We start from the raw sequence: 24,865 nt of genomic DNA, 5'->3' as shown, positions 1-24,865 counted from the left end.
CAAGCTGACACACAAATATAGAACTCATCAAGGAATACTTGTGAACACTGTGAAGAATTCCTCATACCTTCCTGTTCACAGAGGCAGCACAATGCTGAACAGCCGTAAGCAGACCTTAGACAAGAAAAGGTGATTTGAGCTGTACGTGGAGGGAGAAGCTCCCTCAGCTGCCTGTCTCTGGAGCACACATGGCTTTCCACACACCTTCCCATCTCCCCATTGTTGTGGGATGACTAATCCTTGAATAGGATTTGAGAGCCTGCCTGCCTGACTGCTGCCTTCCCCTTCCAACCTGACCTACTAGACTCTGTATCTAATCTGCTTTGGATTTACACCTCATCTTTCTCCGGGTTGTACTCCACCAGACACAGTGCACTATCTGTTAAGGAATACATGCAAAAACAAGAGCATCTTTCACGTCAAAAGTGCCACAGCAGGCACAAAAAGGTAAGGTTGCCCTAAAGCTGTCCAGAGCAAAGCTTGCTGCCTTTGTTCTCATGGGTAGAGCACAGTGATGAGACTCCCAGGAGTCTCCTAACCTGTGATACCAAACCGATGCACTGGTTAGTTTTCACTCTAATTAAAAGCTGCAGTGAGCAAGTAATACCAAATGGGACTGCAAGGAAGATACTTCTCAGTCCACACTCTTCTGAAGCTGGATATAGTTATATCTTGCCTTGAAGGCAAGATTAGACAGACCAGAAAAGTAGAGGATATGCTCATTAAAATCTGTGTGAGGGGAAAAAGGATGTGGCAAGTGTAAAGAGAGAAGGAACAGGAAAAGAAGAAGGGGAAGGAAACCAGAAAAGTGCCTATTTGAAAATAAGTACTTATAGATGATGAGGAATATGAAAATAATCAAGTATCTTCGTTAGCATCACCCTCTAACGGGTGTTTCCGCACTAATCCTCCACATACAGCAAAGGGGGGACATCAGAGCACAGAGTGCTCCAACTCTTGACATCCACTGACTTTTCTCCCAAGCAGTGCAGGTACAGAGCGACTGGTTACAGCACATACCTCCCTCCCGCTCCTTGTTCACATGTTCTGTTTCTGGCAACACCAGCCCATACCTGGTGGAGGGCAGGGGAGGAACGAGCATTTTTGCATCACTCCAAAAACCCAAAATCCCAAATGACCTTCCTCCTGTTGACTCCATATGCAGTGCTGCCTGCCAGCTCCATCACACGTGGGCTCAGAACGCGTTCCCTTCCTGCTCACTGTACCAGCAGTGTTTTCACTTCCCTGTTCTGAAACCCTATCACGTACGTGTTGTTGTAACACCTACACAGACAGACCTCAATTATCCTTCCTTTTGCTGCACAAGATCCAGAATGCATTCAAATGTTCAAGTATTTGCGCAAATGCTGCTAAGAGAGCACAGAAGATGCAGAACATCCCTGTAATGTGCTCCTCACGGACCAACAAATTCACCCAACACACACCCAGTTCTTTTGGATGAGGCTTAATTTTTAAATTGGGAAAAGTACATTTTGGTTGCCGTTAATGTAAAAATTTATTTTAATAAAGTATTATTTTATTGTTTTTTCCCTGAATAAGGAATTGGTGGGGGAGGCTCCTCCTGTATCCCACTGCACTCCTAAGTCCCCCCACTGATTGTAACCCACCCGTTACTCATCCACGCAGACACTGCCCTGTTTGGTGTCCTGCACCGCACCCTTGGTGAGCCCCGAGGCTAATCTGTGACAATCCCTTTGCTGAAAGCGAGGGAGCAGCCGGGGGGAGGAGAAAGGGAGCAGGAGAGGGGGGGGGATGAAGAAACCCGGGGCAGCAGCAGGTCGCCCTGCGCGCTCAAGGACAGCTGCTGCAGAGGAAGGGTTGCATCCTCCTTGCCCCAGCGTGGTCCTGTGATTACACACATCCGCGGTCCCCCACCGCGAGCATTAATCCGTCTGGTGATCCGGCCCGTCCCCACCCATTGGCGTCTCTCCGAGCTGCTCCTGTCTTGGCAGATGCTGCCGGGAGGAGGACTGACTGCATCGAGGGGAGAGGAGGGGGGATCTGCAGTGCTGCATCACCACACGGGTTTACTGCAGCAGAATAATACATTACAAGAGGTAAAAAAACACAGCCCATCATTCTGTCTGGAATCCGCTCCATGGATCCAAGTTAAGATGGAGGCGAACGAGCTCCGAGGAGCAACCTTTGTCCAGATGCCGAGGGCTGGGAAGAGGGGACAAAAGACCAGGGCAGGCATCACTGCGACCTTTGGTAACGCTCGCAGGGCAGCTCCTCTGCCCCTCACCTCCTATCTCGATACCTGTGCGTCAGCCCTTTCCAAGAAGGCTGCGTTTTGCAATCGCTGGCAGACAACAAAGAGGCGCCTTCGCTCGGCTCCGAACCCACAGCCCTAAGGAAAACCAGGCTTTCAGTGCCTCTTCCCTCACGCTGGTTAATCATTTACTCCTTTCCATAAGGATTTTCAGCGGGGTTTTACAGCCCAACCGAAGCAGAGGAGACGAGGATGTGCGGGAGCCATTGGTGTCACCGAGCCCCTCCACCAGCACCCAGCTGTAAACACAGAGCCAGCGGCCCTTTCAGGGCAGGAAAGTTGCTGGATAATCACTGCTCCGACAAAGCCACGCTAATCCTGCTTTCAGACAAAGGGAAGGAATTCAGAACTTAAGTATTATCGGTTTATTCACTGCAGATCAAAGCACCTCTGTATTCAAGCAGCTGAAACGTCTCTGCACTCTTGGCATGGCTTCTTGGCATGTTTCTCTCCCTCTCCAGCCCTTCTTCCTCCTCCCCAGCTCTTCCTCCCATTGGGAAGCACAACCTCTGTCAACACCGGGCCATGCTGGTTCCTCCTCCCCAGGGGCAATGTGTGGCCCAGACACAGCCACAGACCCCTCACCCTACACCCTGAACCCTCAGCATCCTCCTGGCCTTCCTATTTCTAACCAGCCATTTCATCCCAGGTCCCTGCTCCAAACACTGACTCTTCTACACAGCTTCTGCTATTCCCAAGGGAAAGCATTTTCTAAACAAAGGATGGACTGCGACAGCTTTCAAACAAAATTCAACTGCAGTATAAGGAGAAGGATCTTTATGAGTTGGTATCTGTATGACAGGAAAAGGTAGGCTGAAATCAGGGGGGATTTTGGTATTTACTCAAACCAAATCCCAGTCTAACTCATGTTACCTCCCTGTTTCTCACACTGAGCTCCTCTCAGCACCTCTGATGACCTTTTTACCCAACCATTTTCACCCCACAGAATTCTGCAGGTCAGCTGCAGCCCAGTGCAAAAGACTTTGCTGTATTTCCACTGAGAAGCCAGCACAACTGCTCCAGAGACACTGCAAGATCAAAAACAACACAGGAGGGGTTTGTGCTTCTTCCTGCAGCACTGATTAAGAGCATGATCAGACAAGATGTCCTCATACAGCCCGACACTGGAATACACTGGGTTCAGTTGGACACCTTTAGCCATGCAAGCAGCGGGATGGCTTCTCCGTGCCACGCTCCAGCTCCTTCCTCCTGCGGTGTGATACGAGCCAGGCAAGCCCTGGCCTGCACTACTCAGAGCAGCGCTCGCACAGCTTGAAGCTGCTCTGGGCCAATCCCATTCCTCTCCCTTTGTTGTGATTTCGTAACTACATAATGTGACCTGAAATAATACTTCTCCAGATGTCTGCACCTTGCTCCTCCTTCCTAACCCTGATTCAGTCCAAACACCCCATGCTCGGGGCTCCTCTAGTCCTGCGTTTCCCCGCATGGTTCTGCTCCAGACACAGGGAAGCACAAGATGGGCAAACACTGAACCTGCCGTGAAGCAGTTGCCATCACCAGCACCACTGGGGTTTGCCACCAGGCTGCTGAAGTCTGTTCAACTCCATGACCATCAGCTCAAGACCACCAGGTCTTCTGCTACCACAGGCATTCACATCACCAGGGTTTAATAGTCACTGGGTTTAATATTAAAAGCCTCAGCCAGCAACACCAAGGAACCTGTGTCTTTACACTGGCATTATGAAAGAAGGAGGCACTGTGATCACAATGAGGGCACTGAGAAATAAAATACAGCCCCATCATTTATTTGCCATGAAGAATGCTTACATACATCTAAATTTCTTTTAGAAAGGGAATTTCACATCAACAGTGATACCAGACAGTATTTTACCACCTGAGCAGCCCAGGGAATTAGTCTGCTTCAAGTAATGCAGAGCATTCAGTTCTAACTCTGACTGTACCGTCACGTGCCCAGCATGAAAGGAAGACTTAAGAGCTCGTAGATACAGAAGAATAACGCAATTTAAGCAAAAAAACACCCCAAAATGCACAGATCACATTACTGGCCTTGGGTCCTGCCATAAACAAAGCAGCTGGTCTGTAGCAGACACCAAAACCAAACGCAGAGCATCACCAGCACGGGGCTGGGATGGAAACAATGCCAGTTAACTGCAATGTATCTGGACAGAAACAAGAAGCAGCATTCCAACATCCTGGAAAACTATGCTTGAAGTCACCTTTAGCAAATGTAGGGACCTGTGAGGCGATGAAGCACAACACTCATCTCCGTAGGACAACCCCAGGGAGTTTGTCAAAGGGTATTTCCAATGCGCCAGGACAAATACATCAACACACACAGGGACACTGTTGGGGGGAGACCAAGAGCCCCATGATCCATTAACAAGTCAACACAACTTACAACCAAGGGCCTGATCCAGGGTCGGCTGCAGGCTGGAGCCTTCATTCCTAAGGGCACCGGAGCACATGGAACCAGCACACCAGCACACTCAGGACACCAGAAATCAGTGCGGACACATCAGTTATATATACTGAGATTTGGAAACTGCCTACTCAGGATTGTGGTGGAGATCCTGTGGGTATTTACCCAACACACACAGACAGACCTGCCCTGCTCAAGAACCTGACAGCACCGTTTTGTAACCCTCCTCCAAACAGGTTTTAGTGACCAAACCCACGAGGACGGGGGTACTAGCACAAAGGCTGCAGCAATGCATGGACCGCTTCCAGCAGCCTCCAGAGGAGAATCAATATATGGTATTGGCTTTCCTTATCTCCCTTCATCCAAAGGTCATCAACTCTCCTATTTTTCCAAGAGTCCCAAAGCCCTCTGCTCAGCCAGGCTGGTTGTCATCACTGCCAGCATATGGGGACAGGCTGCTCCTGTGCCTTGAGGAGCTCCTCCCTGGGGGATGCCCAGCCTTCCCAAACTGCTTTGCCCTTCAGGACTGCCTCCCAAGGGATGCTGTCAACCAAGATCCTAAAGAGGCCAACGTTTGCCCTCAGGCAGCCCAAGGCAAAGCTTTGGTTCTGCTGACCCTGCTTTTGGCTTCTCCAAGAACTGAAAACTTCATCAGAGGACCCTGCAGTCCTCTGTTCACAAACAGGTCCAGCAGGCACAATCCCTGGCTGGCTCCCTCACCAGCTGGGTCAGGAAGCTCTCTTTCACAGTGTAAGAACCTCCATGGCCATTTCCTTTCCAGCAGATACATGGTAAGTTGATGTCTCCCATGAGAAGAAGGGCCAGTGATTGTGTATGCTCTTACAGGGTATTTTATCTGCTTTTTCCTCCTGGTTGGGTGGTCTAGAACGGATTCCCACCATGATCTCTGCCTTGTTATACCCATTAAAATCAGGTACCCCAACTGTACCCATAAACACTCGACCCTGTCATCACCATCATCAAGCCCTAGACCATGAAAACACTACTGAACTCACAGGGCTACCCCACCACCTCTGCCCCATTTGCTTATCCCTTCCAACCAATTTGTAGACACGCACTGCAGCTCTCCGGTTGTGCAAGTCATCCCATCACGCTTCCATGATGATGGGATGACTTGCCATCCCGCTGCCCAACAGCTTCCAGCTCCTCCTCGTTTCTGCCAGTGCTGCAGGCATTGGTGTAGATAAATTGCTGCTTCTGTAGCAAGAAGCCACCATGAGTGGCCAGGATGGAGCTCTGCATGATCACAAGCAGGAGAACTCCTCAGTATATGATAAATCCCCACAATGCAAGGCTTTGAAAATCTTCACTTTCCTAAAGGCAGGCAGAATGAGAGCTCCTCGTATCACAAGGAGCACTGGTTTCCAGCCATACCAAGAGTAGCCCTTGTGACAGCAGTGATTCAGAAACATGTCCTAATTACCCAGCTCCCATCATTTTCTAGATTGCAATCTGAGATGCTTTAAAACCTGTTTAGAGTGATCTTTATTGGCTCCGCGACCTTTGGGGGGAGAAAAACCGTGTTCTTCAGGGCATTCTTCACAGCTCTCCTCCTAGCAATAGGAGACCTTCAGGGAAACCTCAACATCCAGGGGCAGGAACGACGAACTGGGTTACAGAGCACAGCCTCAGCACGATGCTCACACCTCTCCCCAGATGACTCCACTGTTAGGCTGCGCAGATCCCTTTAGCCCCCAGCAGCACACAGGACCCCTCCACTCCCAGCTACAACCAGGGGTTTTGTTAACAGACACAGCACATGTCTCTGCCACGCACCGCAAACAGCCGGGGCTTTGTCTGCGCCCGTAATCCGTCCCAGAGAGATGACAAAGTAGGAAATCAAAAAGCGAGCACAGGCACATTCACTGCTGCTGCTGCTCCCCCTGGTATTTAAGCACAACACGCTCGGCCGATCAGATAGTCCTGGAGATAACTCCGGGCTGAAATAAGCGCTCGCTTCTTGCCTTACAGCTCAGCTGAACGCTCCATTTTAAGACACAAAGTAAGAGCAATTCCTAATTAAGACGTTTTATTTTTGCCTTTATTGCAAAGTCACCCTTTGGGTACTGCTGAGGGATTAATGCACAAATGAAATGATTATGTCCCAGCAGAGAGGGAACAGACAGCGTATTCAAAGCAGTTTATCCACGGCTGCTGCTGTGGGCAGCAACCTTCCCATAGCCAACACATGAGGTAATGCTTCTGCAATCCCCGTGACAAGAGTTTTGCCACAGATAAGCTCTTCTGGTGTGTACACATCAGGTGTAACCTGACTATTGGTACACCCCCTCCTCGAGGTACACACCAACACCCTCACAACACCCAAAGGGAGCCCTAGCAACATTTCAGGGTGAAGATGACAGAGGGGAGACAAATCCACGCTTGGGACACTGGGATTACATCAGGCTGTATGAATAATGGAAGAGCCTCAGCTTGACCTCAGCACTCCACACAGCACCTCGCCGGGCCGCATTGCACATCCTCGCCCAAGCCAGCAGCTCCCTGCAACGTCAGGCAAGCCCAGCATTGCATCAGACCAGCCGCGGGCCTCAAGGCTTCTTTGTCAGGAGGCAGATCCTGACCAAGCTGTAATGAAGGGCTGAACCCAAAATTCCCGAGGTGAAGCTGCCCGAGCGCAGCTGAGCCATACGAACCGCTTGTTCCCAATGCCAGGAAAGAGGCAGACCCTGTGGTATTAAGTCACTTTTCCCAGCTGTCACTTCTGTACAATGAAGGACACTCACAGAACACCAGCAGCAGGGCCCATTGCTATACGTGTTGTTAAAAATATAGAAATCAAAGTGGCTTTGGGAGCAGAAATAATGAAGACTCATTTCTTATGGATGCATGTCTTGAGGTCGAATTCTCCGGCATCCAATAACTGCCAGTTCCCACTGCAGCTTTTCCCACGGTCAGGAACACCTCTCTCCCATGTGGATTCTTTAATGTCTAATAAGGGCTGCAGTCTCACTGCAGCTTCTCTCTCCATGGGGCCACTAATCAAGTCTCCCTCCTCTATTAAAACTGCTTGTTTTCACACAACTCAAAGGAACGTCTCATCTCCGAGACCATGAGCATCCCCTGCACCCTCAAGTTGAGCTCAAACTGGCTCACAGGTTCAAAATTGGTTTGGGAAGATGGATAGGCAAGGCAGGATCACACTGATTTTGCTCTCCCAAGCAGATCAGAATAAATACAACCACGTTTGAAGGCTGAAAAGGTTGGAAATCTGTAGAAACTCTACATGTTGGGCTGTGTTGTACCAAGTACAACATGCTGCAATGTTTTATCCACCAACCTACGCAGATGCACGCTACCAGGTTGCTACATGCTACACACAGAGCCCGTGAATTCCATCTCCAGGGCGGGTTTTTCTTCCAGCTCAAAGCATAATCCGCAGATTTACTTCAAAAATACCGGTGGCAATAGGCTCCATGAAGTGCTTTCTGCAGAGGAATTGCTCCAGCCTGTTCCTTTACATGCCTGATTTTAGGATTTGTTTGGATTCGGTTTAAGAACGTGCAGCATCGCAACTGCAGGGGAATCTCTCGATTAATCAAGTTTTTCATTCTTACATAAAAGGGTAATTCCCCATCTCAGCTTTGCTGCTCCAAGCCCTGCTTTGCATGTATTCGGCAGCAGATGGAAGAAAATGCAGAGTCAGAACATTATGGTCTCCCTGCCATGCTGCAGAGTGCTCTCAATACGTTATCATCTCCAGGCTTTGTGAGTCTTGCTGCTCCCTGGTTCCAAAGAAACACAAACTTTACAATCTCCTCTCCAAGGTTTTGCACATTCTCCAGAAAACAGCACCCCAGTGGAAATAAAGAGACTGCCTGAAGTCTCTTAGATCATCCCAAGTGGTGGGATTGCTCCTCCTCCCCTGAACCACAGCTCGGTTTGCACAAGCAACCAATTCAGGCTGGACAGCTTGAAATCCATTTCTAATGGAAAGCAGTCACGGATTCAAGGACTTGCAGTCAAACCAGCAACCCCAAAAGCTCACCTGCTCCTGAAAGGTTACAATCTTGAAACCAGGGAGGACAAAAAAAGTCCCATCACCGTAGAATGGTTTGGGTTGGAAGGGACCTTAAAGCTCCTCCAGCTCCAACCCCTGCCACAGGCAGGGACCCCTTACACTAGAGCAGCTTGCTCCAAGCCCCTGTGTCCAACCTGGCCTTGAACACTGCCAGGGATGGGGCAGCCACAGCTTCTCTGGGCACCCTGGGACAGCGCCTCAGCACCCTCACAGGGAAGAGCTTCTGCCTAAGAGCTCATCTCAGTCTCCCCTCTGGCAGGTTCAAGCCATTCCCCTTGGCCTGTCCCTACAGCCCCTGATGAAGACTCCTGCAAACAAAGCCAGTTCCCATCCGGTCCAGCCCCCTCCAGGGCTTCATCCCTGTGCTCCCGCTGGCACTGCTCCTACCCTGCCACAGGCTCCCAGCTCCAGATGTGCAAATGTTATTTTGCTGCTCCGTGACTCACCGCTCCCATCGCCCTGGAGAAAGTGCTTGTTGCTGTGACTAACCCAGCTGGCAGTGCAAGGCCCGGCGCGAGCCGTGTGTCAGCCCAAGGAAGCCACTATTCCTGCTGACGGGCACCACGCGGGTGCTCTGTCTGCAGGGACTACCTGTGCTCTGGGCGCTTTCTCCATCGGGAAGAGCATGAAACCTTCCTTACACAGCCGGACTTTAATGGCTTTCTTTGTGATGCAACTCCAGGTTTGCCAAAGCCGAGCTGCAAACAGGTTCCTTGAACATCACTGCAGTGAGGGGTGACGTTTCTCACTTTGTTTTTAGGAACTGACCTAAAGGAGGCCTCACAACAGTGAAGAATTCAGCAGCTCCTTCTCTTGAGGTACCAGCAGACCAAACGGGGCTCCTTGCAGGACACAGCCACATACACTGCGCCATCCACAGCACAACCGGGAACATCACCATAACCGCCAGGAAAGCTGCTCCCTCATTAAAGGTGATCAGCTTCACCTTTAAATGCTTGGTTTCAAACATCACTCTGGCCTGAGCTAGGCAAGAGCATGAACTGCCAGCACAACCATGGGACTGTAATCCCTGACTGGAGCTAGAGGAAGAGCTGCTTCCTGAGCTCAACTACTGCCAAAGCCTGGCAGATCTCACCATACTCACAACCAGTGCAGCCTCTGCTCTACGATTCTATGATCTACAGAACCAGTGCTGAAGCTGGGCTTATTTTTAAAACATGGTAAAACATCTCTGCTTCCAACGAGTTGCCTGAGAGTTACAGAAAGACCAAAGGGTTATTTAGACATTGATTACAACATGGTTCCTGTGTGGAGCACTGGTTCCTGCGTGGAGCATTCGCTGCCTCGATGCACACTGAGCTGGCTTTCCAAGAGCATCACCTCACACACAGCCCCTGAAGTTAAATCAGATGTTGAGTACACAGACAAGGGAGATACTTGTCCATCCTGAGCTTTTATTCTCCTCACAGTCAGGATGCTAATGAGGCCGGAAGACCGTTTTCCTCCACAAACTACTCCTTTAACCAAACAACGTGGCAATTTATTTTTCTTACTTTGCCCTATTAACTGTTACAGGTCACCCACAGCTGCCACAGGGAGCCTGAGGAGGGAACGTTTCAATAAGCCTCTGTGTGCTTCCTGGCAGGCATTGCTGGTAATGGGGATGGAGGCAGAGGGACCACAGCTCGGGGCTTTGTGCTGCACGGAAGCAGCAAGCATCTCACCACAGGCACGTACACCACAGTTGGGGAGCACTGTGACAAGGACACTGAGTTATCCTCAATGAATCCTACGGACAGAAAACAGAGCCAGTTCAGTCTGTGCCTGGGGAGAAGCTGAAGGTGATTCACCATTTGCTAAGAGACAAAACTACTGATTTACCAGCCTGCAGCAGGCTTTTCACTGAGCTAAAAGATCATTTCAGATGCAGCTTTGACCAGGCACCTGACCACCTCCGTGACAAGAACTTGGTTGGAAGCCAGCTCCCATTTCCATCAGGGGATAACCAAAGACAGACAAGCTCTTCCATTTGGATAGAGCGATATCCAGGAGGAACACACACCCAAGGCTATGGAGAGAGCTGTCGGTACGCAACAGACAGCAATGCACACCATCTATTCCAGCTCCTTCTAGAGGTGTTTGGACTGAGCTGGCTTTTCAGTGTTGAGATGAGAGCACGTTCAGGACATTCTGAACCAGATTTGGAAGCTCCCACTTCAGATCCAAGTGTGTTTAAAAAAAAAAAAAAAGCAGAAGTGCTTTCAATTTTAAGCTGCTCAAGCTCCATTAAAAAGGGGAAGAGAAAGGAGGCAAAAAAGATCCCTTTTGTTCTTAAAAGGCACCTGAGTATATACAGAAGGAGTCATTAAGACAGATTGCTGCTGCTCTCCCATGATGAGTGTGTCTGAGTGGAAAATTGATGTTTCTTCCACATCCGATTCTGCTGCATTTTCACCCAAATCATCACAAAATGCCTGGCCCTGGCACAAGGTGTGAATATACAAACTGCAGCCCGGAGCCAGCCGCATGCAGCGCTGCAGGGCACACTTCTGAAGACTCCAGCCCGAGAAGGACCTTTGTAAATGCTCTGTTGTTGTTTTAACCCAATTCAGAGATGCTGCCTCCATACCCACTCCATCCTGCACCAGATCGGCTGCAGCAGGCCCTGGAACACATCCTGGTGTATTTATGACAGCCTGTGACAATGTTTATTCTTTTACCAAAGGATGTTATCTTCACAGGGCAGATTTTACAGATCACACGGGACCATTACAGGGTGTTCACAGGTTAAACAATAACTATGGAAATGCAGAAAGCAGTGGCTGTGCTGCAGTCACCGTGCAGAAGCCATCAGCATGTCTTCATATATTACTGCAGAAAAGCCTTGGAGATGGCTTTTCAGGCTCAAGGAGACCAGAGATGCCATCATTCACCAGGCAGACAGCAAGGAAAACCTCCAGCTGAGGCTGCTACCGCAGGGTGTACCATCACGAGGTGGGAAAACACTGATTTATCAGCTTGGGCAACGAGAAAAAGGCAGCTTTTGTGTGATTTTTATTAACTCTTTGAGTAGTCTTCAGGACACGACAGACTGATGCAAGGGCAAGCAGCAAGGCTGGCTGTGCACTGTGAATTTCCATCTTCAGGCTCATATTCCTCCCACGAGACTGCTAAATTGGCATGTCGAGGATGCAGCTCAGCTCCGAATCTTATTATGGAGAGTAATCATATTTTCTAGTTTATTCCCCAGTTCATTGTTTAGGAATGTTGGCCCTGGCAGCCTTTGGTTCCAGGGCGTTCTCAGACCTCCGCAAGTTCACTGAACTTCATCAAGAACACATGCAAAATATCTCACAAGTGCTTATTTTTGGGAGCTACCCAACCCAGAACGCACCCACCCCAGCCCCAGCTCAACAGCTCGCGCCTCGGCTGCCAGCACCAACCCGGAGACCTTCAGCACTCCCGAACCAGCCAAGAGGGGGGACCCTCAGCCCCATCCCTTCCCAAACACCTCCTGGAGCCTGTTTTGATGCCTGTTGTTTCTCAGGTGCATGTTCATGCACACATGCGTCTCTTCCTCTTCTTCACAAGCTGACAGCAGTGTGAAACCACCCAACAGCAGGAGAGCCTGTGGTTGTGACACATCGGCTCAGGGAAACAGAACTCCTGAGGAGCGCCGGGCTCCTCCTGACTCACTGACACATCCAAAACCTGCAGCCTGCCCTCTCCCCATTTGGATATTTACTTCCTTTTCTATGGAAAGCCACCGAGCGCCTCTTTGCCCTCAGTGAAGACGAGGACCTAATTTTGGACATACCTCAGACAGCAGTAAGGTCATGTGCTGGAGAACTTGGCACCATTTGCTGTCCTCTGAGGAGCAAGGAGGGGAAAAAACAGCCAACAAGGCTACCACAAAGCAAATTCAAGCCTTTTCTCACTCCCTGTCCTAACTTGCTGACTGGATTTAGCACCTCCATAGGCCTCGCAAGGGCTGGTAAGTCCTCAACACACGAGTCTGCCTTCAGCACTAGGATTAAATCCCGGTTGTGCCAGAGGAATTTAGAGGAAGGGGAAGAAACACCAAAAGCCAACATCACTTTGGAGCAGCTCAGTGACAACAGAAGCTGTTCTCATCAAATCACAAACACGCACAGCCAGGACCTTTGAAGAGACTTCAGACAAGAAACCATGCCAGGAAGGCTCAGCAGATGACAGAGTTTTGTAACTGAGTGACATCAGCTTATCTTTGTAACGCAGCTCAGCGTATAAAAATGCTCCATAGAAGCTTAGTCCAAATCTAGGCTCTTTGTGGCTTTTCATTAAGTTTCTTTGAAAGAATTATATAGGCATCTCCTGGGCCAGCGTGGCGTCAGCAAGCTGCCACCTCAGGTGCCTGCGAGAGCAGAGCCAGAGCAGCCAGAGGATTCATGAACCTTCAATGTGAATCAGTCATGGGGGAAGAAGTAGGTGGCTGCAGACAAACACAGCTCAGCAACACCCTCTGAACACCACGGGGGTGATGCTGCTGCTTTACCGTGACTCAGTATTAGAAATAGAGTTATTATGGGAGATGTAGTGGAAAACAAAGACGAGAGCCACTACCAGAACCAGCACCACCATCTCCTCAAGCAGCCACCCAACTGATGAACCTACCACCAGCGCCAGGCCGACCTCCACCAGGAACCAACCAAGACCTGAGACAGGAGGACTCGCCACGTGTCTTCCACACCTTTCTTTCCCTTCCAGTTCAGGGCAATGGATTAAATCCCTTTGCCCTAATCCCCCAACCAAATGTCCTCCCATGATCTTCTGGGGTTCATGCTCTGCAGAGCTAAGATTACATTACTTGAGAGATTTGTGAAACACAGCACAAATAAATCCTGATGCTGCCCCCTTCTAGACATCACATCTGCAAAGCACCAGCATAAATGTTCCCTTCCCCCTCCCTTCAAAGGCTGGAACTTAATCTGTGAAAACGCAACCACATCAAAATGATACAAACCAAGACAGGCACGGGAACAGTTCATTCTGTCACCTGACTTCTGTATCTTCCTAAAATAACAATAACAACCTGTACAGAGATCTCTATATGCAAAGCTGATGTAGTGCAACCATTCATGTGCTTGCATTTCAAGTGATATCCAAGAACTATTTCACTCCTCTATAAGCAATAAAAGCCTCAGAATGGATCAGAGAAGAACAGGAGCACTGCTCCCGCTGACCGCAGTCTGTTCTCATGGACAGGCACTGCAGGACCTGCTGGTGTCCAACGTGGGGAAAGGCACCAGCAGGAACAGCCACCATCCTAGAGCAGCACAGAGGGTTTTCCTTCTGGGTGCTCTAAGCCAGCACACAGCCGCAATCCTCACTCTTCCCGCACACAACCCATGGAGGAGCTGATCACAGCCCCTCTACTCCACCTTAGTCCTTAGGGATGATGTAGGGAGCAGAAAGCGCAGAGGTTTCGCTCTCCCAGGCTGAATTTACACTCCCAGGCATCAGACAAGGCATTTCCATGTAAACTGACCAAGAGTGCTCTGGAAGTTAGCAAAAACAAACACACACTCAGCTGTCTGCAGAGCAACTCCTGCATGGGAAATGCAACCCACAGAAGGCATCTCCTCATTTCTCCTATGCCTCTCCTCGAACACAGGAATCAGAACAAGGTGAAGCCACACAGCCCAAAAACCTCCTGTGCAGTTATTTGTCTTCTCCAAGATGGAGCTGATCCACAATTTATTTCTCATGATTTCAAAGGAGCACATTTGTTTCCTGGAATCCAGAGCTTCTCCTGGACTCGGCTGCCACTGTGAATGCCTCAATTCTCCCACAGAACAGGAGCTGGCATTCCAAAGTCACATGCTTCATAATTAAGAGGCTTTTACTCCTCTTTGCCCTTTAAAACACCAATAAAGGGATAAAGCCACGTTCTTTCAGATAACTGGAAGAAAACATAGAGGGAAAAACAAGCCATGGAAGGCCACAGTGTGCTGGGGACAACTGTTACTATATTTAGTCCCCTTGCTCTGCAAAGCTGCTGAGCATCTGGTTCAATGATGGTGATGACTCTTTCCCCTGCTAGTCAAGACAGCATTGATGGGGTGAACCCACCGCTCCCCTGAGCACCCAGGCCCCTTCCCCACATCCTCACACAGATTTGCTGCTTATTCCATCTGAGCAGCAGATTTCCAGTCCCAGCTTTCCTATTTGGGAATGCCTTAGGAACTCAGCTGAAAGTGAACAGACTGCATTAGGAGGAAGGTTTTAAGAGGGAGTATCTGGGTACAGAACTGAAAGGCTGGAACAATCTCAACTTGTTAAAATGCACAGAAAGTCAGGGTTTTGTTGGGGGTTTTCTTTGCAATTCCCTTTACTATGGAGACTGGAAAAAGGGGGTTTTAAGGAAAAAAAAAAAAACAACATTGTTCACATAAGCTGGTGCTTCTTGAGACCAGCTTCAATATTCTCTAGTTAGAAGGATTCATAGGCAAAAGGTGTTATTTCAATTCACACTCAACAAAACCAATCAGGAGCGCTCTGCAAAACCCAAAATACACTTTGAGAACACCTCTTCCATCTTAATTCATCCCTTAAGAGAACAGTGAGACTGGGAACCCACTGGGAACTCACCAGTTCCCACAGTAACCGGTTCACTGAGATGGGGGGAGAAGCAGCGACCCCCTCGCACTGGATATGCCTGTTGGGGTTTGAGGTTTTGGAGTCTTTTTTGCTGCTTTACACACAAAATGGTTGTGTTTCTCCAACGCACCCCTAGCAGAGGCTGTGCAGCAGCAGGACCGCTTGCCGAGAGGGTTTAATATGGACGTGACGGTGTTTCCCAAGGAAAGGGGAAAAGCAAACACTGCCGTGGGCTGGACAGAGGCTTTGGGGGTAGCACAGAATTCCCGGCTGCAATTCCCCAAACCCTTCCTCCCGCTCGCTCCTCACCCTGCTCCCAGGCTGGGGGATGGGTGGGAACTGGGATTTGCCAAGCCCAGCTCCATCCGAAATGACTTTCTCTCCAAACTAAACCATCCTTTCCAAGGAGGGAGCCTCCCGCATCCCACCGCGGCGCTCAGAGGCAGCCGCCTTCCCTATGGATATACCCCCCCCCCCCCCCCCGCCACGCAATCCTTGTGTAACGTGTCCCTTCCCCCCAGCGAGGACCAGCATACAAAGGAAGCCTTGCTCCATTGTCCACCTACAGCACCTACGCACTGAGCCCGCAACCACACTCAACCTTCACCCCGAGCCCCTTCTACACCCACAAACGTCGAGGTGTCGGCACCCCCAAAAGCGCTACACAGCCGAGGTGTCATTCCCCCCCCTGCACCCACAGCCGAGCCACGGGAAGCGTTATTTTATCCGTGTTTACTTGCACGAGATCAGCCTCCTCCGAACACACTAATCCCGGTTCAAAAGCAGTTTGGGACAGGCAGTGAGAAACGGCAGGAACAGGGGGGTTGCCTGGCTGCAAATCCCCTTCCCAAGCCTCTGACTGAAACTCGGGAAGGTAAAAACAACCATAAAGAAAAAAAAAAGGGAATTCACAATTCAGCGCCTGCCATTTTTTCCCATCCATCTCCAAGCAACAGTACCATAGCAACTTTTTTCCCTGCTTCGATACATCTTACAAAAGGAGAAGACCTGGACAAAACCAAGACCCAGGAATGTCACATTCCCACTTTCCAATGCCTATTCCTTCAGTCAGCCGTGCCTGGAATCAACCCAACAACCCCAGAGCGGGTTTTTCACCCCCAAAACCCTTGTCTTTGTACAACGCTGGGTCACGTCACCTGGCCTGATGGACAAAACAAACCGCGCCGAGCACTGAACCACGGCCCCGTGGTGTGGGCTTAGGGGGAGAATAAAAGGACAAGCTCCATTAAACCAGGGCAATCCCGAGTGCTGCTGATGCCGGGATGGAGCTCTGCTGCTGCAGATGCAGCCCAGGAGGGTGAAGGAGACCCCGGGGGTGCCTCCATGCACCCATCACCTCAACCGGATCCCCATCACCATTTTGGGTGCTGTGAGGATGGGGTACGAGCAGGAGCCGGGACCTTCCTTCCCCCTCAGTGTCACCGCATCTATTTTTCCCATGGTGACTCATTATTAAGGACGCGCCGTCATTTTTCCAACGCAGAAAGATTAAAGGAAGCTTTAAAATCCTTTTCCTTTAGTGGGGTGTGTGTATATGCGTGTGTAACAGCCCTGCTGGAGCACCATGAGCTGAGCAACCACCCCGGGGCTCTTGACCTTCTTTTTCCCCTAAAAATGATGAAAAATAAAAAGATTCCATCAACTTTGTGCATTTCCCGAGGAAAAAGGTGTTGCTGAGGCAGCGGGGGAGAAGCTGCTGCCTCCTCCTCTTCTTCCTCCTCCTCCTTGCATGAAAAGACACGGGGAGGAGGAAAAAAAACACAACCATGCAAACAGCTACTACTTCCTTATGAGCAGGATTAACCTCGGCGGCAACAACAACAAAAAATGGGAAAAAGAAACCCGAAAAAAGCCACGATATCGTCAGGAGTCCGGAGCGCTTCCCGCGGGCAGGAATCCCGTGTTTTCCTCATGGGGATCGGTGTGATTTGGGGGGGGGATTTAAGTCACGTTTTCGCTGCTGCAGCCGCTTCGGTTCCCAGCACTCGCTGCGGGACACACACACACACACGCAGCATCCTCATGGCTCCAAGGCGGAGGAAAAACACGGCAAAAAGGCGGGGAAACGACGAGAGAAAACTCCAAACGTTGGCTCAGGGTGGAAAACGACGGTTAGAAAAGCAAGATGGCCAAGCTGGGGCTGCCTCCGGCACCGCGCACCCCTCGCTACGAGATCCACTCCGGGCGCAGCTCCCACACGCGGCTCCTTCTCCTGCGCCTTGCGCTCCGCCGTCGGTGCTGTTATGACCGGTGTTATCACACGGCGACGATGCTCCCGGGCCCGTGCACGCCGCCGTCCCTCTGCGGACGCTCCTCGCCATGGCGCGGGGTTATTTACAGCGATTTCGTTTCCCTGCTGCTCCCCGCAGGCCGCGGCAGCCCCGTTCCCCGCTCCCTCCCCGCTATTTCCATCTCTGACGGCCGCTTTCACCCTCATTTTCCTCACAGCGAGGGCCGGGGCAGCCGCGGACACCGACCCGAAGGCGCGGGAAGGCCCCTCCGGAGCCTCCTTCCCCCCCCCCCCCCCCCGCTCTCCGCACTCACCGCTTGAAGTGCTCGATGATCTTCTCCTCACGCACGTTCTCCGGCAGGTTGCCCACCCAGAGGTGCCTGGTTTCCCGCACCATGCTGCGCGGCGCGGGGCGAGCCCGCCGCCCCTGCCCCGGCTCGCTGCCGCCTCTCCCCGCGCAGCGCTGCCGGCCGCCGCTCGCTGCCCGCCGCCGCCGCCGCCACCTCCTCCTCCGCCGCCTCCTCCTCCTCCTCCTCCCCGCCGCCCTCCGCCTCTTCCGCCGCGGGGCCCTGCCGCCCTCAGCGCCGCCGGCTGCCTCCCCCCGCGGCGGACGACACCATCCCCTGCGGGGGGGCCCCCTGGCTGCCGGGCCGCGGGCTCCCCCTCCGCCGAGGGTTTTCTTCCTCGCTGCCTCCCCCCGCCGCGGCCCTCGCTCGCTCGCTCCCGCTTCCTCCTCCTCCTCCTCCTCCTCCGTCAGCGGCAGCGCGGCTCCAACCCCAGCCCCCCCCTCCCTTTCTCCTTCCCCCCCCCCCCTCCGCTCCTTGCCCCGCGCACGCGCACTGACCCCCCCCCCCCCCCCCACGGGTGCGCGCCTCGGGACCGCCGGCGGGGGTTGAGCGCGGGCGCGCAACGCCCCGCCCTCGAGAGCGGGGGGAGTGCGCGTGCGCGGCGGAGCGAGCGGGTGAGGGACGGAGGAAGGAGGTTGCGATGGGAAACGTGGGGGGGGGGCAATGAGAAAACGGGGTGGATTGGCAAAATCAAGGGGTTGTGCTGTAAAAAACGGGGTAAAGGGGGGCTTGCAAAGGGGGGGCGAAAAGTTCAGGGTGCGGTGCGAAAACGAAGGGTGAACTGCAAAAAACGGGGTGAATTGGGAGAAATAAAGGGGGCACTGCGAGAAACGGGGTGGTATACAGAGAATGAAGGGGGCTGTGCTGCAAGTGTAAAGGGGTGGGTTGAAAAGGGGGGGCACTGCAGAAAATAAAGGGGGTGCAATGCAAAAAGAAGGGTGCTATGCAAGAAATAAAGCGGGGCTGCACTGCAAAACATAAAGGGGTGAATTGCAAACAGTAAATGGGGTGCATAGGAAAATATAAAGGGGGTGCAGTGCAAAACTAGATGTATTGCAAAAAATGGGGTGCTGTGCAAGAAGGGGGTACATTGCAAAATAAGGGGGGACACTGCAAAAAAAAGGGGTGGTACACAGAAAATAAAGGGAGTTGTATTGCAAGGGGGGGCACTGCAAAAATAAAAGGGGCTATTGCAAAAAGTAGGGTGCTGTGTAATAAAGGGAGTGCTGTGCAAAACAAAGAGGTGCATTGCAAAAAATAGTGGGAGACACTGCCAAAAATGAAGGGGGTACATTGCCAAAAATAAAGGGATGCACTGCAAGAAATAAAGGGGTGCACTGCAAAAAGCCTGCCCTGATACGCGGATAGAGTCCAGAATGGGAAGGCCGTGGGAATTCCTATTGGGAGGATTCAGCTGCACGTCCTTGAACCCCTTCTCCACCCACCATGGCTCTGTGATTAAAGATGGGGTGAAGGAAACACTCGTGGTGAATATGGCGCTGCTCAATGGGAGACTCTGCAATGGGGCAGAAGAGTTCTCAGCCCAAAGGGTCTTGTTTTCCAGCATATCAGGCAGAAGCTCTTCCCTGTGAGGGTGCTGAGGCGCTGGCACAGGGTGCCCAGAGAAGCTGTGGCTGCCCCATCCCTGGCAGTGTTCAAGGCCAGGTTGGACACAGGGGCTTGGAGCAAGCTGCTCTAGTGGAAGGGGTCCCTGCCCGTGGCAGGGGGTGGAGCTGGATGAGCTTTAAGGTCCCTTCCAACCCAAACTACTCCGTGCTTCTATGTGCCGCTGTACAGATAAAACCACCCATTTCTACACCCTAAATTGAACATACCCAACCAGTTGCCACCATGTGACACCACACAGCTTGAGGTCAGGATAAAACACACCCATGGCCACAACAGTATTTTTTTTGAAGCCCATTAGCAGTTTTCAGCTCAGAATACCAATATTCCCCCATTTTCCTTGGCCAAAACCTCCCAACAGCACTTTTCTATCAATTCAAACCATGTTTTCTTGTCAGGGTCCCCTCCAGTCTGGCCAGACCCCTCCCAAGGACCACTGTAACCTCCTGGCAACAAGTCCACCTTGACAAGTGGTCAAAGTCATTGCGCTATCAGTGCTTTAACAAACACTGATCTCCTGATTTAATCAGGCCTCTGACGCACGTCATCATGAGCGCTATCCCCAACCCCTCAACCACGAGCCCATCCCGAACCAGCCCCGTGCCTCAGTTTCCCCAGCGATGATGGGTGTTAGCTGCTCCACCAAAGCACGATCTACTGATGAGCCTAACATAAAACCAATGAATCTTTGCACACAAACCATCTATTATTTAAAACTTGTGATGGAGCCACGTACACACGTGTAGCGGTTGCTACATGTCCAGATCTTCAACAGGCTCTACAGGCACCCATCTGGGAGGGGAAGAAACCTAAACCACACACCAAATGGCTTTTCTATGCTGATTTTTTCCCTCCCTGCCAGGGTGGCACCTCTAAGGGACATGAGGAAACTGCGTCAGCTCCTGGGTCTCTCAAGGAACCTCAGGCAAGGTCCGAGAGGGATGCCCATGGACTGGAAGCTGTCACAAGCAAAGCTGTCAGCTCTGCTGACAGGAGGGACGCAGTTGAAATTAGCTCTTCCTGGGCTCTGCCTATGCTAGAACCAACTGGAAGAGGAGCACAAAGCCTAGCTGGTGACACAGATAAAGCTCTGGAACATCTCAGTACTTCTGAAATGCTTTGAAGGGGAAACAGTTCCAGTTACAACACTGGGATGTTGCTGTAACAACTCATTGGAAGACTTTAAAGAACACAGACCCAGGCTGGAGACCAGCATGGGCAGAACCATCCACCCAGCAAAAGGCACCTCCCTGATGAAGGACTGCTCCTACATGGCAGCTGCCAACACTGCCACAAGCAACACCACAATGAGCATCCAGGGGCAAGGCACGGACACTCATCCCCATGTGCCACCCATCCTAGGGGGGCAGAGAGTTTAGGACAAGGGGACTCCAGCAGCTCTCCAATGCCCAACAGCCTTCGGTATACACAAGAGCCTGGCACACCTTGAGGAGCAACATGAATTACTCCTGTGGGTGTAGCCGAGAACCCAGCTATCTCCGGACATCTCGGTCAACCCCGTAGTGAAAACATTGGGACGTTTCTTATCGGCAGTTGGAGAGGATTAAAGCACCAGGCTATATATTAATGAGGTTATAAACCCATCTCAGCTTGAACGCCGTGTTCACGGCAAGAAAATCAAAGCAAGAACAGGGCAGATCAAAAGAGAACCATTAAAGGCATGAAAAAATGGGGCTGCCTTATAAAGAACTAGTAAAGTTAGCGGCAACCAGTTTGGAGGAGAGAAAAAGGGGCAGGAGAATCAGAAAACATCCTTGGGGTCCGCAGACTATAGTAGAGACAGCCTCCCTTCGAGGACAGAACACCAAACACCAGAGAAAAGGCAAGTATCTATGTTCTGAACGAGCAGCATCTTACCCGTGCAGCACAGCTCACTGCCACATGTCACCAGGACGGCTTGCCCAACACTTCAAAAGCAAAGATTAGATACCAGCAAGGACAGCAATGGGAGCTCCATGTGCCAAGAGTGTAACTCCTTACACTGGGTCCTAGCGTAGCAATTACTCTGTGGAGCACAGCTGGAGTCAAGAAGGAAGGCATTTACACTTCTCTCCATAGCTGGGGACATGGGCAGTGACATCCAGCATGGATTAGAGCAGTCACATTAGTGACACACAGCAACCATCCCCAACAGCATCCAGTGCACATCCCACTTGCTTTGTTTTTTACTGGAAAACCATAGGTTACCCATATGGGAGCCCTCAGACATCACGAGGAACATGCAGAGCATTTCTTTCTTTGAGCCACCCAGCCCCAGCCACCATCTTGTCACTATAAACTGTATTTATTTACAGCCCTTTCCTGCTCATTGACTCTATTTATTAAAACGATGCTATGGCAGCTGAATACCCAAATGCCAGTGAGGCTTTTAGCTCAGTTTTAAGCCAAGCCTGAATTACAGACCTAATTTTATTGCTTACCCATTAACGTTTTATGCGATGGATAATTTTCTCCAAGAAGGCATTGGTGCTGTTTGGTATTTGGGCTCATTTGTTGCCAAGACAGAGGATATCAGCTTACACACAGATAATGCTTTGGATACGAAGTCTGGTTCTGGATCCTAAGCAACACAAAGTATAGGATTTGTATTAATAAAGCTAGTCATTTTGGCTTGTTCCCCTTTGAGTGTTAGTGCTCCAGTTGTTCATGAGGAGACAACTCAACCCAGAATGCTCCCTCCACATTTTCCAAACCCTGTATTTAGTAATTTATTTGCTAAATAATTTTATTTTCTATTTTTCTCATTCCAGTTTTCTCCAGCAGCAGAGTCCAGTGTGATGTCCGAGCCACACAACCGAAACACTGTGTGCCAGAACAAGACTGCAGAAGAGCTTATTCTTAGTACATATATTAGAATTGATTTTTATTTATATATAATATATATATTTATATATAACAACCCATATTTTTGCCTGTTGTTGGGGAAAAAAAGAGGACTATCACAGTGCTGCTCCCCCTGCCCCCCAGCTTCTGTGTGACCACATACCATAGAGCTGAACCTGCTCACAAAGGGGTTTCCCAAAGACAGGGCATGGTATCAGCTAAACAGAGAGGACTTCAGTCTTCCAGGCTGCAAAAGAATACATTTTAGGGGAAAAACAAAGAAGAAAACCAAGTAACGCCAGCCCTGTCTGAACTGGTACCCAAACAGGACCACTCCAATGGATATAAATCCCTTAGGATGGGATAGATCACTGTATCCTGTACTACTGTTGCATTATTTCTACATAAAAGCCCCATGTGCCCAAGAAAAAAATCCCAGATATTACACTGAAGCAAGGTTTTAATACAAAGTCCGAACCTGTCAGCTTAAGGCTGCTCTTCCCCACATTCCCCATCAGATTGATCAGCACAAAATAAACACTGAGCCAGCCACTACCAGAGCTTTTGTTCCATCAAACACCATTTTGATACTGAAGCAACTTGGTGATGTAGATGAGGCAGACGGAATGCACGTTGGTGTGGTTATGGCTCTCCCCCTTCAGAGAACAGCACTGAAGAAAAATAACAGCAATACAGGACAGGAGAAGGGTTCCGTGAGTGGCCTTTGCTTTAATTTCACCTCTGCAGATCTCATGGTGCAGCTTTTAAGTCTTTGGGATAACAGGAAAGCTTGAAAGACCACGGTTTTCCCCGCTATGGAGCAGAGATTTCTATTGCTCACCTGCTTTTTGGCACCAGAAATGTGTTTAGCTTGGAAACGCCATGGATGTAGCAGTAGCAACTCTTCAGTCCAAAGCAGAGGTGGTGAAGGTCCAGCCCTCACAAGGCAATTCTCCCTCGTTTGTCCTAAACTGCCAAAGAAAAGTAATCCCAAGTCCCACATGATGTGCCAACCTGGAAAATGTGGGAACATCCCAAGCAGCCAGCATCTCAGTCCAGGGTCCCTCCATGCCAGCAGAGGCCTCTGAGGAGCACAAGGCGGATCTCCAAACCAACACATCCCTGATGAGAGAATACAAGTCATATCCCTGTCCATGGTGGTTTACTTCAAGCACAGCCGAGGCTTCAGGCACAGGAGCTATTGGCAGTCTTCATAGGACACCACACACCAGCTTTCCCAGGAGCACCGTATGAAAGCTGGCCTGGACACCTCATAATTGCTCTCCACTCATTTTTTGTGCCAAAAAAAAGCATGAAGTCAGAGCTGTGCTACAAACCTGCAGCAAGCAGGGGGACACTGGCAGGGAATCCTGCGTTTCCCACATGGTGCTGCTCCAGCTTAGCCGAGCAGGGCCTCTCTGTGGTCAGCCAGAGGCAGCCACGCGACACCGATGCCAATATTCTCATTACAGGAGGCTAACAAGAAGGTGCCGATACCCAACACGCCCTGTGCACTAATGACTCTGTGCCGTGAAGTCACTTGTGACCTCGGGAAGACCAGCACTGGGTGCTTTTTACGACACCACAAAAAGAACTGCACCCAGTAGGGAATCATCGGCATTCTTCATAACATCACGGGATGGTTTGGGTTGGAAGGGACCTTAAAGCTCCTCCAGTTCCAACCCCTGCCACGGGCAGGGACTCCTTCCACTAGAGCAGCTTGCTCCAAGCCCCTGTGTCCAACCTGGCCTTGAGCACTGCCAGGGATGGGGCAGCCACAGCTTCTCTGGGCACACTGTGCCAGCACCTCAGCACCCTCACAGGGAAGAGCTTCTATCTAACCTGATAAATCTTCTTGTGAGCCAGCGTGGCTTTGAGGAATCAAGTAATAAACCAGCAGCAACTTATAGGCATAAGTTCCTGGGGGAGGAAAAAATGTAATTCAAGGGGACACTGATCTCCACCAACACAATTTAGGCCATTGCAATGTTCCTTCTGCCATTTGCTCTAGCAAAATTGGGAGTAATATGCTAGCACATGTAGGTCTGTTCGTTGTAGGGAAAGGGGCCCCACAGTTTTACTCCCTGGAGGCAACTGTTCTCCCCACCCCTTTTGTGTGTATTTTTTTTTAACGTGCCACACAGCAGCACAATGCTGACAAGTGCATTGTATGTTTTCTGCCTATGCAGCAGTTCAGGAGCACACAGCTCGGGAAGGGGGTTTTTAAAAGGGGAAAGGGGGAGGGAGCTGTCTTCGCTGTACCGACTGAATTGCACGCCCAGCTCTTCTATGTGACCATGGGGAAGGGGAAAGGACACTGAGGTTTAAAAACAGCTTTGAGCATCCAAAAGGGTCTTCTCCGTGATACAAGTGGAGCTTAGAGTAAAAGCTACCACAGGCAGGAAAAAACAGTATACATAAATCACCAGGGTTTCTTCTCTGG

General features: G+C 50.7%; 1 protein-coding gene across 4 annotated transcripts in view; it reads right to left on the bottom strand.

Annotated features, from left to right (window-relative positions):
• The window catches only part of SPEN (spen family transcriptional repressor), a 66,480-nt gene extending 48,368 nt beyond the window's left edge, over nucleotides 1-18,112 (bottom strand). For all 4 annotated transcript variants that reach the window (XM_061466613.1, XM_061466614.1, XM_061466615.1 and 1 more), the window contains exon 1: nucleotides 17,920-18,112. In XM_061466613.1, coding sequence (XP_061322597.1) covers nucleotides 17,920-18,002 — 83 coding nt within the window. In that variant the 5' untranslated portion in view covers nucleotides 18,003-18,112. The remainder of the gene's footprint in view (nucleotides 1-17,919) is intronic.
• Nucleotides 18,113-24,865: the final 6,753 nt, after the last annotated feature.

The sequence above is a fragment of the Pezoporus flaviventris genome, unplaced genomic scaffold (assembly GCF_033815535.1).
Source record: "Pezoporus flaviventris isolate CSIRO_AGI_PZ_B2104156 unplaced genomic scaffold, CSIRO_AGI_Pfla_v1 ptg000042l, whole genome shotgun sequence".
NCBI lineage: Eukaryota > Metazoa > Chordata > Aves > Psittaciformes > Psittacidae > Pezoporus > Pezoporus flaviventris.
This window is presented reverse-complemented; position numbering and strand designations above follow the sequence as displayed.